Source organism: Megalobrama amblycephala, linkage group LG22 (assembly GCF_018812025.1).
Source record: "Megalobrama amblycephala isolate DHTTF-2021 linkage group LG22, ASM1881202v1, whole genome shotgun sequence".
NCBI lineage: Eukaryota > Metazoa > Chordata > Actinopteri > Cypriniformes > Xenocyprididae > Megalobrama > Megalobrama amblycephala.
The window spans coordinates 22,570,014-22,589,330 of record NC_063065.1 but is presented as its reverse complement, the minus strand read 5'-3'; the positions used below and the strand labels follow the sequence as shown (position 1 = coordinate 22,589,330).

At 41.3% G+C, this 19,317-nt stretch overlaps 1 protein-coding gene and 1 gene segment (V, D, J or C); one reads left to right on the top strand and one right to left on the bottom strand.

Moving 5' to 3' along the window:
* Positions 1-19,317, top strand: part of LOC125258304 — a 725,453-nt gene that overhangs the window by 585,348 nt on the left and 120,788 nt on the right.
* Positions 16,365-17,384, bottom strand: LOC125258329. The segment is given in 2 exon segments: positions 16,365-17,128; positions 17,215-17,384. Coding segments are annotated over 2 exon segments (372 nt in total).

Here is a 19,317-nt window from a genome sequence, read left to right as displayed (position 1 = left end):
TGTGTGATCTTTCAATCTGCTGTAACATTCAATAAAGCTTCTCAACAAGTTCACTTTGTGTCTGACAACATCATTCAACTAACAGATGAAGATGCAGGTGCTTTTCACAAGCTTGATGTAGCAGGAAATAAAGTCAAATAAAGCTCTTGGGGTTTGAACATGGTCTCTGGAGACAGAGCTGCTCTATTCTGAGAGGATCACAATCACTCCACCCTGACAATGCAAATGGGCTTTTCAGTCTCACTGTTTGATTGGTCACATGATCTGGACTGGAACACACCAGTTTCACTTCTGCTGAAAATGTCAGGATGAAAATAGATAGATGAAAATGTCATGAAAATCAACTGAATTCAGTCTGTTCAGTTTGATTGACAGGGATCATATATTACACCTAAAACATGATGATCATATTAAACACTGACTCATTCTCTTCAGAAACACAAGATTGATGTTGATTTAGATGATCTAGTGTTATTAGTGTTTGTCTGTGATCAGTATTTTGTGTGATTGTGTTGTATGAGCAGCTGCAGCTGAAAGTCATGTTTGTTGGTTGATGAAGAAGAGCTCTTGATCATGTCCTGTTCAGTTCATAGAGCTATAAACACATTCAGAGCAGTGAAGCATGTGCCGCTCATGTAAAACACCCTCTGAATGCAAAAGACAGAAGAGAGATCAGTACCATATGTGACCAGTCACGGAAAGTAGGGACACAAGTCAGTTCTGGGGCATTTTGAGTTATTCACAGAATCTGAAAGTGTAGTCTCCAAGCTTTACAACGATGTTTAACACATGGAAATCTGATAATATGTGACCAGTCACGGAAAGTAGGGACACAAGTCGGTTTTGGGGCATTTTGAGTTATTCACAGATTCTGAAAGTGCAGTCTCCAAGCTTTCCAACGATGTGTGACACATGGAAATCTGATAATATTTGGAGAAGTTGTGGCCATTTGAAGGTAGGCAATCAAGAAAGCTCAAGAGGGAGAAAAACCCCTTTAAAGTTTGTGCAGTTCTCACCTGTTCTCACCTGCTGGGAGTGACAATAGGGCTCATTTACATCTCATTTAGATAAGCCATACCCCCTGTAAAGCTGCATGGACCGCATACTATTAATAATAAAGGTTAATGTGCATTGTAAATGTCAGTAATTTATTTTTTTTTACTTTTATAAAAATGATTTAGAGGCTGAAATATGTGACTTTTTTGTCAAAAACTCTATTTGAACTTGTGCATTGTAGATAACATGTTGCAAGACACTCCTTTAAAATCTGCCCATCATTTTTAATGTTATTATTTTAATGTTTATGTAAAGAAAAAGTACATATTGATGCTAATTTTATTTTTTATTTGCTGGTTTTCCACATAAAACTTGGTGAATTGACTTTTTGAACAGGATTCTGTGATAACCGTGATCATTTTGGTCACTATAATCATGAAATGAAATGTTCTCACCTGAGAAGCCTGTTAAAGAAGAATAGGCAATCCAGGAAATAACTGGACTAACAGAGGCCAGAGATCGCTAACTATGGCTATTCAAAACACTTTTCAAGACAATAAATACACGATTGAGGCGATGAATGCATGTATTGACTGAATTTGTGTCTGAATAGCGCTGGCTCCGTGGGCGTGGCCGCATTAGCGGATAATGAGCTGAATCACGGACTTCTGACATGGCTCTCTTTTCATACAGATTACATAAACACAGAAGGTTTGTTTTCGATTTGACTTACACATTTTAAAACTTGACATTTCAACGTTTTTTCAGACATAAGTATAATTTTTTATGATTAGTATTCACTAAGTTACAGTTCATTTTCTGAGAACTATCAGATTGGACTTCGTTCAGAGGGAGATGAGAGATCACGCATCATGTTAGTTTTCTTTATTTTTCAAAAAGCACAACATTTTGTTTTTACTCTGAGTGTACACAAATAAAAGAAGACATTCTATAGTTTCAATTGATATATATTACTTATGTCTCTATGACAAAAAATGATGGAGTATTTTAAGTCTGTTTTGCTGCAATGTGAAAAAAAACCTGCAAAACGCGCCGGCGCGTTACCCGACTCCAGAGAGGTAATGTCTTATTATGCCGCTTTCATCGTCGCTCAGATCGTCTTCAGAATCAGTGAGCGCTTGTTCATAAGCATCCGGCTTGTCGAAGAAATACTTCAAAACATTTTCGGTGTAACGGCCACGGTTCTTCATTGAATTTTGATATCAGCTAGAGCCGGCCAGAGCGCTGCATAATAAGTAGCCACGCTTCCCAGTATGGAAATACACACAGACATGACACGCCCCTACTGCGTGCTAGAATCTCTGAAAAACAAGCCGATTTCGACCTCAAAATGTACGCTTTTAAATATACCAATACTGCTATCTCAAACACGGAAAGGCTTCTTCATGATCTCAACTAACAGATTCTGCAAAAAAACGAAAATCACCAATTTTGAAAAAAAATGCTTCTTTCTCATTTTGCTCGAGAGTTGTGCTGCCGACTTGTGTCCCTGGATTCCGTGACGGGTCACATATTTGGAGAAGTTGTGGCCATTTGAAGGTAGGCACTCAAAAAAGCTCTAAAGGCAGAAAAACCCCTTTAAAATGTCTGCAGTTCTCACCTGTTCTCACCTGCTGGGAGTGACAATAGGGCTCATTTACATCTCATTTAGATAAGCCATACCTGCTGTAAAAGCTCCCCCCTGTAAAGCTGCATGGACCGCATACTATTAATAATAAAGGATAATGTGCATTGTAAATGTCAGTAATTTATCTTTTTTGACTTTTAAAAAAATGATTTAGAGGCTGAAAATGATTTAGAGATAACATGTTGCAAGACACTCCTTTAAAATCTGGCCATCATTTTTAATGTTATTATTTTAATGTTTATGTAAAGAAAAAGTACATATTGATGCTAATTTTATTTGTTATTTGCTGGTTTTCTACATAAAACTTGGTGAATTGATTTCATTGTGTAGCATTAGGACTTTTTGAAACGGATTCTGTGATAACCGTGATCATTTTGGTCACTATAATCATAAAATGAAATTTTCTCACCTGAGAAGACAAAAGAATCACATAATAATGACCTGAAATGACTTGCATAATAATGAGGCCTTTCAGTCAGGTAGGCTGTGAAAAAACCCTCTGTGATGGTGTATATCAAACATACAGAAAAAACAGCAATACTGTGAAATATTATTACAATTTCAAATAATGGTATTATATACTTTAAAATAAAGCCTAATGTATTTCTGTGATGCAAAGTGTCTGAACAGTTATGTTACCTCTGTGACATTTCATATAGGCTTTTAGCTTAAAAGCATGCACATTTGGAGAAATATTGATGGATTCTCATATGTTTATGTCAATTTTCTATACAGAGGAGTAATATTTATTCAATATTTATTGTCATCACTATGAGTGCTGGATTCTGTGTTTTCAATTCATACTTGCAGCCGGAGGGCGCTCTGTGCACATTTAGTCCACAAATTCATCCAAAGAAGAACAGGAACCAGGAACTAACGGCATGTCTTCTAGAGCTCGCTAACCATGGCTTTAACATAGAGATCAACACTTTTCAAGACAATAAATACATGAATGAGACGATGTATGCATGTATTGCCTCAGAATTTGCATCTGAATAGCGCTCCCTCTGTGGGCATGGCCGCATTAGCGGGTAATGAGCTGAATCACAGACTTCTGACATGGCTCTGTTTTCATACAGATTACATAAACACAGAATGTTTGTTTTCTATTTGACTTACACGATTTAAAACCTGACATTTCAACGTGTCTTTAGACATAAGTGTATTATTTTTGTGATTAGTATTCACTAAGTTACAGTTCATTTTCTGAGAACTATCAGATTGGACTTCGTTCAGAGGGAGACGAGAGATCACGCATCATGTTAGTTTTCTTTATTTTACAAAAAGCACAACTTTTTGTTTTTACTCTGAGTGTACACAAATAAAAGAAGACATTCTATAGTCAATTAATATATTACTTATGTCTCTATGACAAAAATGACAGAGTATTTTAAGTCTGTTTTGCTGCAATGTGCACAATAAGTAGCCACGCTTCCCTTGGAGGGCGGGGACAATAACAAAAGAAACAAAAGCCGGCTATCCAGTATGGAAATACAAACAGACAATGACACGCCCCTACTGCGTGCTAGAATCTCCAAAAAACAAGCCGATTTCAACCTCAAAATGTACGCTTTTAAATATACCAAAACTGCTATCTCAAACATGGAGAGGCTTCTTCGTGATCTCAACTAATAGATTCTGCAAAAAAACGAAAATCACCAATTTTGAAAAATCACCAATTTTGAAAAATCACCAAATCCCCAATTTTGAAAAAAAAAAAAAAAAAAAAAAAAATGCTTCTTTCTCATTTTGCTCGATAGTTGTGCTGCCGACTTGTGTCCCTGGTTTCCGTGACGGGGTCACATATACATTCAGAGTCCAATAGTTTTACTGACAGGGTTAAAAGAAAGGCTTTACATCACCAAATCACAGTAACAGTAAATATACAGAGTCAGACACACACATTTACACATCATTCTCTACAGGACACAACTGAATGATTCCTGCTGTATCAGTATCAATGATCTTGCCGCTCAACATCAACATGCATCAGTGTGATCAGTGAATTTTCCTTTAAAGTGCTGCTTTTAACCAGTGAATTTTAGCATCTCATTTACTCACATGTGTCTTTCTCTGCAAGGATGAGTAGACCTTCTGATGTGTGTGAGCTAATCTTACCTCACAGTTTATGATTTGATGAAGGAGGAGGCCATCAAGTAAAAAAGGTTGAGAAACATCTCGGGTTACTGATGTAACCCTTGTTCCCTGAGTAAGGGAACAAGATGCTACGTCAATGACGTGATGGGAACACTCTGTATGATGTGTTCGTGAAGCACCTCTGTATCCAACCAATGAGGAAACGAGACATCAGAGGCGGGTGACGTCACGGACCAGGAAACTATAAAGCATACCCAGAACACTAGAGAACGCTAGCTTCTGGAATATGTCTGAAGCAAGACGCTCACAGGTATGCAGGGGGGTACGGCAACGTGACATAGCGTCTCGTTCCCTTACTCAGGGAACAAGGGTTACATCAGTAACCCGCAACGTTCCCTTTCGTGGGAACTATCGACGCTACGTCAATGACGTGATGGGAACGCTATCCCAACTACGCCGTATCACCAAGTACCTGTCTGTTATCTTGTAGACAGAACTGAGGACCCCGGAGAGGAGCCTACGTCCAGGTTGTAAAACCTAATAAATGTGTGCTGGGATGTCCATCCAGCAGAACCACATATGTCATTAATGGATACTCCTGACATTAAGGCCTTTGAGGCCGCCATACCCCTAGTAGAGTGGACACGGACAGCTAAAGGAGATGGCTGTCCGGCCGCCTCATAAGCAAGTGAGATAGCCTCGACCACCCACTTGCTCATTCTCTGCTTAGATGCTGGGCCTCCTTTCTTATGAGACCCGTAACACACAAACAATTGATCCGTTTTGCCCCCACAAGGCAGCTCTGTGGACATATGCATCTAAAGCCCTCACTGGGCAGAGCAGATTGAGTTTCTCCTGATCCGAAGTTGTAAATGGAGAAAGATAGAAGGCATGAAGTACGATGGGACCAGGGACGTTGGTGGGGACCTTAGGCATATAGCCTGGTCTAGTGTGCAGGAATGCTTTGACCATTCCAGGTGCGAATTCCAAACACAAAGAAGCAGCTGAAAGTGCTTGAAGATCTCCTATTCTTTTAAGAGATGAAATAACCAGTAGAAATATGGTCTTTAAGGATGAGGAATTTCTCTGAAACTTCCTCTAGTGGTTCGAAGGGAGCCTCAGCTAACCCTTCTAATACCACGGCCAAGTCCCCAGGCCGGAGTCCTTGTACGTACTGAAGGCCTAAGCCTCAGAGTTCCACGGAGGAAGCGTATAAAAAGGGGGTCTCGACCTACCGAGGAATCCCCCAGAGGAGCATGGCTAAAATGGCCACATACACTTCTTCGTGGAGGGAGCTCTGGAGTGGAGTATGGTCTCCACAACCTCAGTTGGGAGAGCAGCATCTATGAGCCTGGCCCCCTCAGAGGCCAGGCCCACAGTCTCCGTAGTTCTGGGCGTGGATGAATTATCATGCCGCCCGCTTGAGACAGGAGGTCCTGCCTGAGAGGAAGCTCCATCAGGGAGCCATCTAGAAGTGACACTAGGTCTGAGAACCATATTTTGGTTGGCCAGTACAGGGCTATCAATATTAGACTGACCCCTTCCTGCCATACTTTCTCTAGAACTCCCGGGAGCAGAGCGAATGGGGAAATGCATACAGACGCAGCCTCGGCCATGTCTGTACCATGGCCTCCAGACCCAATGGTGCTGAATGAGATAGGGAGAACCACAGTGGACACTGGGTTGATTCCCCTGAACCAAATAGGTCGATTTCCAAAGTGAGCTCCACACCTCGGTGGGGAGATTCCATTCCCCGGGCCTCGGCCCCTGCCTCGACATTTTAATGCCCTCAGGTCCGGAAGGAAGTATTTTACTCCAAGAAATACTGCCATCATTTCCAGCCGATTTATGTGCCAGGAACTCTGATGGTCCTCCCAGAGACCCTCAGCTGAGCGACCACTCATGATCGCCCCCCAGCCCGTGAGGGAAGCATCCGTCGTAAGCATTACGCGACGACGAGAAGTCCCCAACACGGGTCCTGGGACAGGAACCAAGGCTTTTTCCACATGACCAGAGCACGAAGGCATTGCCGCGTGACTTTGATCATGCGAAAAGGATTTCCCCTTGGAGAAAACCCCTTGGTCCTGAGCCACCACTGTAAGGGTCCAAGTTATCACGTTGGACGCAGCTGCCATAAGACCCAACAGTCTCTGAAACTGTTTTACAGTAAGTGACTGGCCTAACTTCACCCCTTTCACAGCCCCGAGAATGGAACTCACACGAGCAGGGAATAAATATGCCTGTATCGTGGTGGAGTCCCAAACTACCCCTAAGTAGTTGGTAATTTGACTCGGAACCAGCACATTTTCTTGAGCCTCAGCCCAAGCTTCTTCATGTGCGACAGAACAACATCTCAATGTTGAACTGCCAACTGTTCCGTTTGAACCGGGTGTGCCTCATACGTCCTGAAAAGTGAAGCTGCGGGCTCTTTGATCGCCCCCTGGAGGCTGGATACAGTACAGGTCATAAACCCCGCCCGTTCAATGCAGATGAATGAGACTTAAGTTAAAACATAAAAATAAATTATGCTTCAAATAAAATTTTCCGAAAGATTTTTGGTCATTTAAGGTAGTTGTTATCACGCTGACTTATATTCAATTTTTCGTTTTTGTGATAAGTTTGATTTTAGCTAGCAATTTGGTGCTATAGAAACGGGCCGTGTCGTCGTGACTCACAGTTGATTGACAGCTTCTCTGAGGACTGTCGGAGCTTCGAGGGGAGATTGAAGATAAATAAATAACTATTAATTTTCAATTCCTGTGTTATTTCACACCGACAAAATGAGCTGTTCAGCAGTAAACAGTACTAACTGACCTACAGGATCTGACGGATATCTGAGCTTTTCTCTGTAGCGTTAAATGTGGACTTCATATGCTAATTAATAAACGTTATTAGTTAAGACAACACGCCTAACGTTAGCCATGACGGAAAAAAAGCAGGTGATCGTTATCTGGCAGTTATAATTATTTTTATGGGTATAAAATAATAATTAGCAGGACAAAACTAATGATAGCCTACTCTAATTACAACAATCGATCTCCCGTAACGTTAGTTTAACTTGATTTAAAATGGCAGGACTGTTTCTGATGATTTAGAGTTGTTTCTAGCGGCATATTATATTGAGTTTATTTACTGAATTTGCTGTTTCAAAAATATTATTGCTCTAGAAAAAGAATAGCCTATTATTTTATAGGTAGAATTTTAAATTACGTATAATTTATATAGCCTATTTAAAATACATCAAAGATGACGCAGCCGTCTGGGCGGAAGTTTGATACCGAGACTCCGCCTCCGGGCTCCACTGACGAGTCTTTCTGCGCATGCCCAGGTTCCAAACTTTTTTTCTTTTTTTTGATGTTTTTGCGTAACGTGTCAGCGTCCATAGGCGTCCGTTTTGGCTTCAGTTCAATACAATGGAAGGAAGCGGCGTCGCGTCGTCCATCTTTTTTTACAGTCTATGGTTTGAACTAGTATCAACCAGTCGTCGATATAGTTCAGTACGCGGATGCCCTGGAGTCTCGACGGAGCCAGAGCTGCATCCACGCACTTCGTGAACATGCGGGGTGATAGAGATAGGCCGAAGGGAAGAACCCTGTACAGGTAAGCTTTGCTCCGAAAGCAAACCTGAGGAACTTCCTGTGTTGAGGATGGATGGATACATGAAAGTAAGCATCTTTCAGGTCTATCACAACAAACCAGTCCTCGAACCTGATCTGTGGGATAACCCTCCATCCTTCTTTGGAACAAAGAAGCATTGGTTGTAAAACCCTGACAGCTTGCTGTGAGGAGAACCCCTTCTATAGCTCCTTTTTGCAAGAGCGTCATAACCTCCTGTTCCATTACCAGAGACTGCTCGGGGGCCACCACTGTGGGCGAGACCCAAATTTGTAACCCTTTTCTATTGTGAGCAGCACCCATTTTGAAATATTTGAGTGAAGTTTCCATTCTACTAAGGGAACCAGTCTCTCGAGACTGGCCTCTGGTGTTTTTTGAGCACTTGACTCGGTGCCCTGAAGCGGCGAACCGGCAAGGAACAGCCGAATCAAGTGATGACGGAGGGTCGGTGGAGACCACTGCGCCCTGAAGTACACTGGGTGGCATATTTAGCAGAACGGCCCCCCTGAGGGCGCCAAAGAGGGATGGGTACCAAGTATTTTAATACCCAACCCTCTCTGGAGGGGGCTGCCCTCCAATGTCCCGAGCCACTGGCATCAGGACCTCTTCGAAGCCTTCTTGGTGATAATTACAGTCCGTGTTACCCCACAAAGACTTCAGCTGTGTCACCTGTCCCTGTCCCCAAGCTTTCTGCGGGGGACCAAGGGTGGCGACACTTTCTTTGGATGAACGGTCAGACCAGTGCCCTGAAACGGCGAACCGGCAGGGAACATCTGAACTGACCGCTCTACAATCCTCCTCTTTCTTGGAGGAACACTGTAAACCATTGCGCCCTGAAGGACACGAGGTGGCAGGGTTGGCAGAATGGTCTCCTTTATTTTCTTTTAAATTCCTCAGAATTTAATGTATTCAATATTTCATTTAATCCCCAAATTAAATGCAGCCAGTTCTTATATAAATATATATTTTTTGAACAGACTGAATATATTTAGAATACAAAAAAGAATTATAGCTCTTAATAATTCGCAAGGTATTTTAGGGAAGAGAGAAAGGGAACTCCCGTCTACTCAGATCCCTTAATATATAAATATATACACATACACACACACACGCATAATTACGGACACATGATATATGCGCAGCCTCGGCAAATGCAAGACCCGAGCTGTATATTCATTCTTGCAGACTTAATCTACGCGCTGCCTTGGCAATGCGAGATCCGAGCCATATATTCTTTATTGAAAACTCAATCTACGTGCTGCCTCGGCAAGCGCGAGATCTGAGCTATAGACCTTTTTCACAAAAACTGGAAATACGTCATGGACGTGTAAATGTTTTGCCGCTTTGCGCTTACTCGGCAAAATGTATACCGGCAGAGTGTTTTCTCTGAGCCTTTTAAACCTGCCAAAGGTCACCTTTGCTGATGTGGTGAAAATAGTGGACGCAAATTCCTCCACCAAGACCAATAAACTGGACAAAGGCTACAAATTCTTTCATGAAGAATTTATCCACGATTACCAAGGTAAATAAAGCCAATCGCTATAATGCTAGCTAGCGTTAGCATTTAACGAACTACCGCAAATACCATGTTACGCAGGACATTAGTGTTCATTATGTCTGAAAATGAATTGTATCACAGCGACATACATCTGTAGTTTCCATTTTTCTATAATGATAATGCTATAATATAGTATAGCTGTTTGTTTCACAATTAGATACATACAGTAAACGGTGCAGTTTTGTAAAACACAGACTATTTTGTTTTCCTTTTGGCATTCATAGTATCAAATGTACTCGAGGAACAGGTTCTAGTGAGAGGTAGATGCTTTAGGTCAATGAGGAAGAACGAGGAGCCTCACAAACTGGAGGTTTGACAGTAAACAGAATGCTAGTTGGCAGAAGTTCTAAAGTTGCTGCTTTGGCTTGGTGTTTAATATTCTTCTTGCTGCGGTTGCAGCCCTTTCATTTTTTCAGTAAGTTCAGAGTAAGCAATCATGTTATAAACAGATGTAATGATATAATATAAGTATTGTAATCTAACGTATTTGTTATTTCTTATGATTGTGTAGATCTCACTGGGAGCAGAAAGGGCAAACTTAACGGCCTTTAGATGTAGTTGTGTGGCTGGAAAAGGGTTTTGCAACCATGTAGTTGTCAGGGATCTGTGAGGGAGGACACAAACGCAGGATGAGTTTTACAGGTTTATTGACAAGACTTGGAAAAGAGAGGGTGAGGAGGTGAACACAGTCCATACGGTAGGAAGGGGGTGAGGCACAAAGACAAGCACACTGAGGGAACAGCCACTGAGAACAGCCCAGGTAGTAAGCAGGCCGGTGAACATTGGCAGGTGCGCAGTATGAGGCCCAAAGATGTAGCGGGAGCCAGACAGGATCAAACAGCATAAGTAGTTAGAACCATCAGATACGATCAGGCACTGAACCAGTCTTGCGGCTTGGCGGGGAGAAATAGCAGCCACAGGGATCCTCAGTCTGTAGGACAGGACAGGGGGAGACCAGAGACACTACCAGGACTAGACAAGACAGGTGGTTAGATGGTCTGGAACAAGGAAGACAACAATGGCAAAATGGATACGAGAATCTCCTACACAAAACGCTATGAGCTTAGGTGAACAAAAGACTAGAATACAGGCACGAATCTTAACGAACTGGCAAAGACATGAGGGAAAGAGTGGACAATATAAAGGATGCAAAGAACACGAGGAACAGGTGACAACACTTAGACTAACGAGGACTCAACAAGAAAGGGAGCAGGGAAAATAGGGAACAGGTGAGAACACTAATAACAAACAAGGACTGAACAATGACTAGACCAGAGGGTGTGGTGACAACAAACAAGGAGGAGGGAACAGAGGAGCACATGGCAAACACAAACACAGACAAAGCCATGTGCTCAGACACAACATAAACAAGGACACATTAAACAAAGACAAAACAGACAAGGCTGTCAGAGCAGAACCCTGACAGTAGTTGCACTCTTGTACCAGACTGCACATTTTTCACAGCTCTGCCTGCCTCTTGTTCCACCTCCTCTGGCCTGCACTAGTGAGTTACAGAGATGACCAAGAACACAGGTGGGTTTGTGATAAAATTAAGCTACCTTGTTTCTTTTTCTATTTGTGTATCATTGTGTCTGTTGTTATAGCCTAACTTAACTGTGTTTTACCTTTTAAGGGGATCCATCCTGAAGCTGCCAATGAGCTTGTTGTGCGAAAGCCAAAAACAGTGGGCAAGAGTGGTCTGAGGTCTACACTGTACAGAGCATATACAGGTGCCAATTCTCCCTGTATGGTTTTTATGGTTAGTAGTATTCATTTTTTGTTTGACCAATAATTGATTGTTATTATTTATCTATTTCTAAAGGACCACTTCCAGATCCTGACATTATGGCATCAGGAGCCAAACTGCGCCAGCTGCACCCCCAGTGTCTCATGGCTCTTGTTTAAGATGACTCAGAGGAGCTGGAGCTGACACCATCGAAATTTGGGCCTGTGCCACATGGATCACCAATGTCCTATCATTGTCCACCTGAAAAAAACACTGGCTTCATATTGCACCACATGGCTCCAGAATTCCCAACTCTTCCTTTGATGCAGCATAGTTTGTCTAGCCTGCATTTTGCGCCAACAATACATCAGCTAATGCATCTCCAATCTTTGCAAGTGTCAGCGGAAATGTCTTCTGAGTGTGAGAAGGGAACAAGAGAGCAGTCCAAATGTCCTGCATGGGCACAGCTTCGACGTTCAAGGCTGACGGCCAGTCGTTTTCGGGTGCATGTTGCTACAAGAAGGGAAGTGTGGAGCAGGAGTCAGCAGCCAGGGCATTAGCTGCTCAAATGATCAGAGGCTCAGCGAGACAAACGACAGCAATGAAGCGTGGTTTGCTGATGGAGTCTGAGGTGCTGGCAAACTATGCTGAACGTATGCATGTGAATGTGCTGCCTGTAGGATTCATCATTCATCCTAACTCACCACGTCTTGGAGCCAGCCCAGACGGGAGGGTGTATGATCCCTCATAATCACCCCCATTCGGTCTTGTTGAGGTAAAATGCAGCACAAAGAATGATGTGTCTCAGGTTGCTCACCTCAAGATGCAGGATGGTAATGCCACTTTGAGGCATTCTCACACCTATTACTGGCAGGTTCAGGGCCAATTGGCAGTGTCTGGACTGGAATGGTGCGACTTTGACACTGACACACTGACAACATTAACTGTAGAGAGAGTATGGCGCAATAATCACTTTATTACAGAAATGAAGGAGAATTGAATGAATTTGTTTTATTACAACACCTACATGGATGTGTACATTGAATCAAATTAAATAATTTGTATGTTTATGTATTTTTATGTTAACTTTTTTAAAAAGGCCATTGTCTGTAGCACTTAAGGTAGCAGATAAGTTATTTAAATCATATGGATTCAGTTACCTTTTTCTAGTGTTTTTTTTTTTTTGTATTTGTACTTTTTAAAAACCTGTTCCAGTTGTATTTGTTCAACTCAAATTGTAAATAAGTTATGAAAAAATACTTTCAAAAAGCTTCAAAAGTAGCTACTCTATGAAATAAAAGGATTCACCATTTTGATCAAAGTTGTTTTAATTACTGATCAAGTTTTACTTTTCAATAACTATTGACAAAGTGTAAATATGAAGTACACAATGCAGGGAACCTATTAACTATTTATATATTTACATGACATTACAACATCATTTGATTAATTTATTACTCAAGACAAAAAGGTCCCTGATAATTGGACAGGACACAACAGTTGAGCCACATCTGATTCACGCTTCCAATCAGTGTAAGTGGTACAGGGGAGTCCCAGATATGGAAGGATTTCACTCTGGCTATCGCCCTCTCCACTATAATCCTGAGGCGGGCAATGGCTTGGGTTTGTGCTGTTTCTTCCTTGCTGAATTGTGCTGAATGCTTAAAAGGTGGAATAATCAGCTTTGCTCCAACTTCAGCGAGGAGGTCTTCAATAAGGAAGCCCTTATCTGCCATAACATCGTCCCCTGGCTCCAGTATGGGAAGGATTCCACAAATTTTGGTGATCTCCTTGTCTGAAATGCAGCCAGTGTAAAGAGGTGAGATGAATGTAATCAAACCACAGGGGAGCTACTTCGATGAGGCCTTTCAGTGTTGTTCTGTTCTTGTAGTTGGAAAAGGTTTCTGACTGCAAGGTCAAGGATGAGGCGTTCTCCAGAGCAATTTCTGTGCAATCCAGAATGACTCTGACATTAGGACAGTATTTCTGGAATTTCGGTGGCATAATTAATTTGATCTTTTCCCTTTTGATCCAGATTTTAACTGAGGACAGCACAATAAAAAGATAATTACCCCAGGTGATGGTAACCCTGCTGACAGTGGCAATGCTCACATTAAACATGTCGGCAATTAGCTGCTCTTTCATGCCCACAGCAACCCGGAAAGAGTACATCAAACACTCATCAATTAATGGCATGATGCGAGGTGGGCTGGGTTCAGGACAGGCTTCATCCCCGATCCTCTTTGCCTTGGTCCAGTACACCAGTCGAGAGGCAGATGGTGCGATAGACTCCCAAAAGATTCTAAATAAACCCTCAGATGGAAATTTAGTCTGACTAAATTTAGTACTAGTCTGATTTGGTCATCTGATGCACAATATCTGCTGAAGAGGGTGGGAGATGGCAGGTCTAATCTCTTCAGTCTGGCTTCCAAATCTTCAATGTAACCCAGGGCCTCATCCAGTGCTCCTGTAAAAACAAATCAATTATATTAGTTAATAATACTATAAATTGGTAATAATACTATTAAAAAATATGCACTAATAATAACATTTTGTATTAATTGAAAAACTTAAATATAGCTTGCTTCACATTTACAGACCTCTATGTGGTACATAAACAAAGGATACATTAGATTTTGTTTCTCTTTATATTAATAAAGAGTCTCCTTAATTCCCTTTTGAGTGGTGTTGTAACAATTAAAACTGTGTTTCTAACACTAAACACTGACACTTTTGTTTCTTACACTGACCACCATAACCAGATAACAGGAATAATACATTTTTAAATGTGTATTATCCCCCAACTAAAATTTTCTCAGACACCATGAATACTACTAAAGGATGCTGATATATCACATTTTAAACCACTTAAAACATACTTTCAATGATGTGTACATTTTATATTTATAACACAACTGTAATGTTTAGACGTTATTTAAACCTTACCTGTGGATGGGTGTGTCACATAATCGTGATCCATTTTAATAGCCTTAGAAGCTGCACTGTTGTCATCCGCCTGGGAGGGGACCAGCTGACGTTTGTTCACCCTTTCAAATACAGACTCCCTTTTGAGTGGTGCTGTAAAATTGTTCCAAGGGAACAGGCTTAGGACAACACCACTTTTAAGACGACTGATGGTTGTTCCACCGAAGTAATCCTCCTTGGCAAAGTGTCTGCTATAGACGTATTGTAAGTGTTGCCTTTCCTCACAGAGAAATTCGGCCCTTCTTCTCTTCTTACAGCATGAATCCACAAATTTCTTGTTGCTTGGTCAGATGGAAATGAGTGAAAAGAGAGGTAGGCTATGGTTGTTTTTGGTTACAACACGAACAACCCGGGACACAACAAAAACTGTTTTTTGACTCTGCCATTTTTGCATTTCCCGCTATCTACTTCTACGGTAACAGAAAGTGTCTTTGCACGTTCTCAACTAACTTCCGGTTAAAAATGCGGAAGTGTGAAAAAGGTCTATATTTTTTAATGAAAACTCAATCCACGCGCTGCCTCGGCAAGCGCGAGATCCGAGCTTTGCGTTAGACTTTTATTCCCTCGAGAATAAAGCCAACAGGAGTGGAGCTACAAAACTCCCGCTAGTGCATACTTTTCTTCGGGACATTTTTATGAATGAACACTGTCACTGTCAGTTGTGAGCTGCTTGCTCCACTCCCAGCAAACAACACATAAATCGCGTGTCCCAACTCGCTTTGTAGTGTAGCACAGGGGAAATGCGATTCAAACTGCTGTTCACTATTGATTTGTTATAAACGTGTGATTTTGAAACACGATATGTGTGTGACTGTGAGGTGGCGATCCTCAGATCAATATCACAATATCCACCTCCTCAAAGCTGGACATGTGAATATCAGTGCCTCAACCCGGGGGAAGAAACCGCAGAGCGTGCTTCCACCTGGGAGACGGCACTGAACCTGGCAGGTGAAGGCAGAGAAAGGCCCGTCTCTAACTCCTCTGTCAGATCCATTTGTTAACCCCACGAACGGAGCCTCCGCCCTGCCTCAGCAGAAGCGGGACCCGATCCGCGGGGAACACTGGGAGTAAAGTTGCGTCCCAAATGACGCACTATACACTATGCACTTATACACTATGTACTTGTGCACTATGCACTCATCCATGTAGTGCGTGAATTGTATAAGGTTATTTTGTCATTTAATAACGGAGTCCGATCCTCCCTACCCCTCCACTACGTAATTAAAGCTGCGACAGTTGAGTGCACGAAGTGTCCAACATTCTACACTTCGTTTTTTCCGTTAATTTAGTGCATCATCCGGGTATTTAAAGTGCACTTTTTCTTTTTGGAATTTTCAGTGTGAACACACTCGCACTATTTATACTTAAAAACGTCATAGAATAGTGCACAAGTACGCGAATTGGGACACACCTTAAGTTTTTACAGTGCACACAGACGGCTCCCTCGAAAGCTGCCTGGGCATACTCGACTCCCATTTCACTGCTGTTTCTCGCCATAATATGTGTCTTTTTTATATATAAATATATGGATTGGTGTGAGATACTCTTGTCCTCAGATGAAGAGATCGTGATTGTTTATATGTGATAAGACAAACAACACCAAATAAGACACACAAGATACAGAGAGCGCTTGCTGAAGACAACAGAAGCTAGCGTTCTTTGTTCTGGGTATGCTTTATAGTTTCCTGGTCCGTGACGTCACCCGCCTCTGACGTCTCGTTTCCTCATTGGTTGGATACAGAGGTGCTTCGCAAACACATCATACAGAGGGTTCCCATCACGTCATTGACGTAGCGTCGATAGTTCCCACGAAAGGGAACACTACACTAGTGTCATCACATCGACGCAACGTCAAAGTGACTGACAGATAGAGAACTCAGTTATGTAACAGACACGCCATCTAGTGATGAAGCATGGAAGTGCAATTAAAGTGACGGACTTTCCTGCAGTTAGATTACATTGTAGTGGCAAGTTTTGCAGGACCAAACACCACTAACATTTATATAATATAAAGATTGTGTTACATGCTTAGTACATCAAAATAAATAAATAATGTTTCTGAAAGGTTTGATTCACCATTGTGTTGTTTGTGATCCTCCATCAGCAGCTGCAGTATCTCTCAGCTGTATCAGTGCATCACTGTGACGTCTGACTGACCGAGGTTTTTGTACCACTCTTTATCACTGTGTGAACACCCATTGACTGTTTGGATAGTGTAAACTCTGACAGTAATAATCTCCTATATCTTCAGTCTGGACTCCACTGATGGTCAGAGTGAAATCACTGCCAGATCCACTGCCACTGAATCTAGATGGAGTTCCTGACTGGAGTCTGTTTATATAGTAAATCAGGAGTTTAGGAGCTTCTCCAGGTTTCTGTAAGTACCAGGCTAAACGATCACCACCATACACTGCACTGCTGGTTTTACAGTTTATTCTGACTTCTTGTCCTGGTTGAACTGTTATTGATGGACTCTGAGTTACAGTGATCTGTCCTCTACACTCTGAGAGAGAAAAAAAGAAAAGAAAATTAAACAAATTTCACATTTTAAAATAAATTATAAATCATTATGAATATTTTACCACAAACCTTGAGCAAACAGTGTGAGAGTCCAGATGAAGAAGGTGATTGTGTTCATTGTTGTTCTTTTGTCTTGTGTGATGATGAAGATTGTGTTCTGTTCTGCTCTCAGTCATGAAGTGTTAAACTCACAGCACTATAAACACTCTCAGAGCACTGAAGCATGTGTCACAATGCAAACAAGTGGGCAGGATCTACAACAGACACACTAATATACACTAGACTTACAGAATGATAATTTACATTCTCACTAATGTTATTTTTAGTTAGTTCAGTAGTTAGTAAAGTAATGCATTACTTTTAAATTTACAACAACATTTATTTTATTTTATTTTTTTCCAAATAAGTTACTCAAGTTACTTGTTTTCCCATTTACAGACTGACAGCTCTCCTGTCGTCATGTTGAGAGAAATAAAGTGCTGAGGTGTTGTGTATGAACGATGGTTATTTTATAGACTAAATGTGAACATGCATTTACTCATCTCACTTACACAAAATCAGAGTCAGTGTTCCTCAAAATGAATAAAAACTGTGAAATGCAATCTTGAAATGTATTTAATTTTAAATTTTATTGCGGAAGTAAGAGTGTTGAACTTTCTTCTCCTGCATCCTATTCTTCTGCAATCCAGAATGGCAGCACAGCCTAAAGGTTTGTTTGAGCAGCGCCCTCTACTGCACAGCTGTGAATTTTCATTTCCTTCAGCCTGAGGCTTATTAATTTCACATTTGATGTGAAATGAATTTTTTTTGTTGTTGTTTTAAAAAAAAACAAGCTAGCCCAGCCTAGGAGAGAAAAAGTTACATAAAAGTAATGTAATGCATTACTTTCAACAATTAGTTACTTTTTTAGGGAGTAACACAATATTGACGAGCAGGGCGGGGCAAGAGTCGTGAACGGTGCCAGGCCGGTGGAGTGATTGCTAAGAAGCGTCACCTGCGCACTGCACCGATCTCATATCTCTCACGGAGGAGCTCCGGAAGTATAAATGGAGGAGCGATGACAGTGAAGGATGAGAGAGGACCAGGCCTGGGGCCCGTTTCAGAAAGGAGGTTAAGTGGAAACTCTGAGTATGTTAACCCTGAAATGAGGGAAACTCTGGGTTTTCCGTTTCAGAATGGGAGGTATGTCAAACCTGAGAAAGCAGGTTAAGTCAAGCCCGTTTCTGAAAGAGAGGTAACTTCTACTCAGAGTCAGTTACCATAGTAACTTACTCTGTGAACATAACCTGGTCGGGAGCAGGTTTTCTTCGGTAAACCCAGAGTTTCCTTCGGTCTCCTCCCCTTTTTTAAAGTGCAAGTGATGTTTAAATAGTTCACACATTCATTCACGCTGCAAAAATGTTTTTCGTACTGAGTATTTTTTGTCCTATTTCAAGTACAAATATCATTTTACTTAATAAAAATAATCTTAATGCAAAACAGAAAACAAGATTATTCGGAGTGTCTATTACTAAGTGCAAATTAACCCCCCAATGTCAGACCAGGTTAAAATTGTTGTACTCTCTTGTGGCTGCAGTGGTGTAGGCAGTAGTGTGATGGGTGCGGAGAACTAACTTGTGACAGCGATTGACGGGGTTCGAATCCACCTTTTGCAGAGCTTGCTATTCTCCCTTTTCCCATCACATAAGAAAGGCATTTATTTTCAATAAAAATGAAGAAAATGTTCTAAAAGTGGAAGTAAATTGCCTAACGAGTGTTTAATAATGATAAATCATTTACACTCTTATTATTGCATCCAGTTAATTTTTTTTTTTTTTCTTTTTTTGCATGTGGGATACCATGAAAATGAATATTAGTTCAATAATTTATGACAATAACACTCTACCAGTTTTCACCTTTGATATTATGATAAGAATTAACTTACATCAATCAGAAGTATCCGGACTTCCTTTTGTCATGTGCTGTTGCCATGGTGAATCGTAATATCGGAGCTCCATTGATGATGGCTTTTCATAGTCGTGGTGCACGCGCTTAACTCAGAGTCAACCTACTGAACTAACTGAATTCAGCTGTTCTTAAACAGAAAACTCAGAGTTTCCCATCTCAAAGTAAGTCAACTCAGAGTTCAAATTTTAACTCAGAGTTGGTTGAACCTCCTTATTGAAACGGGCC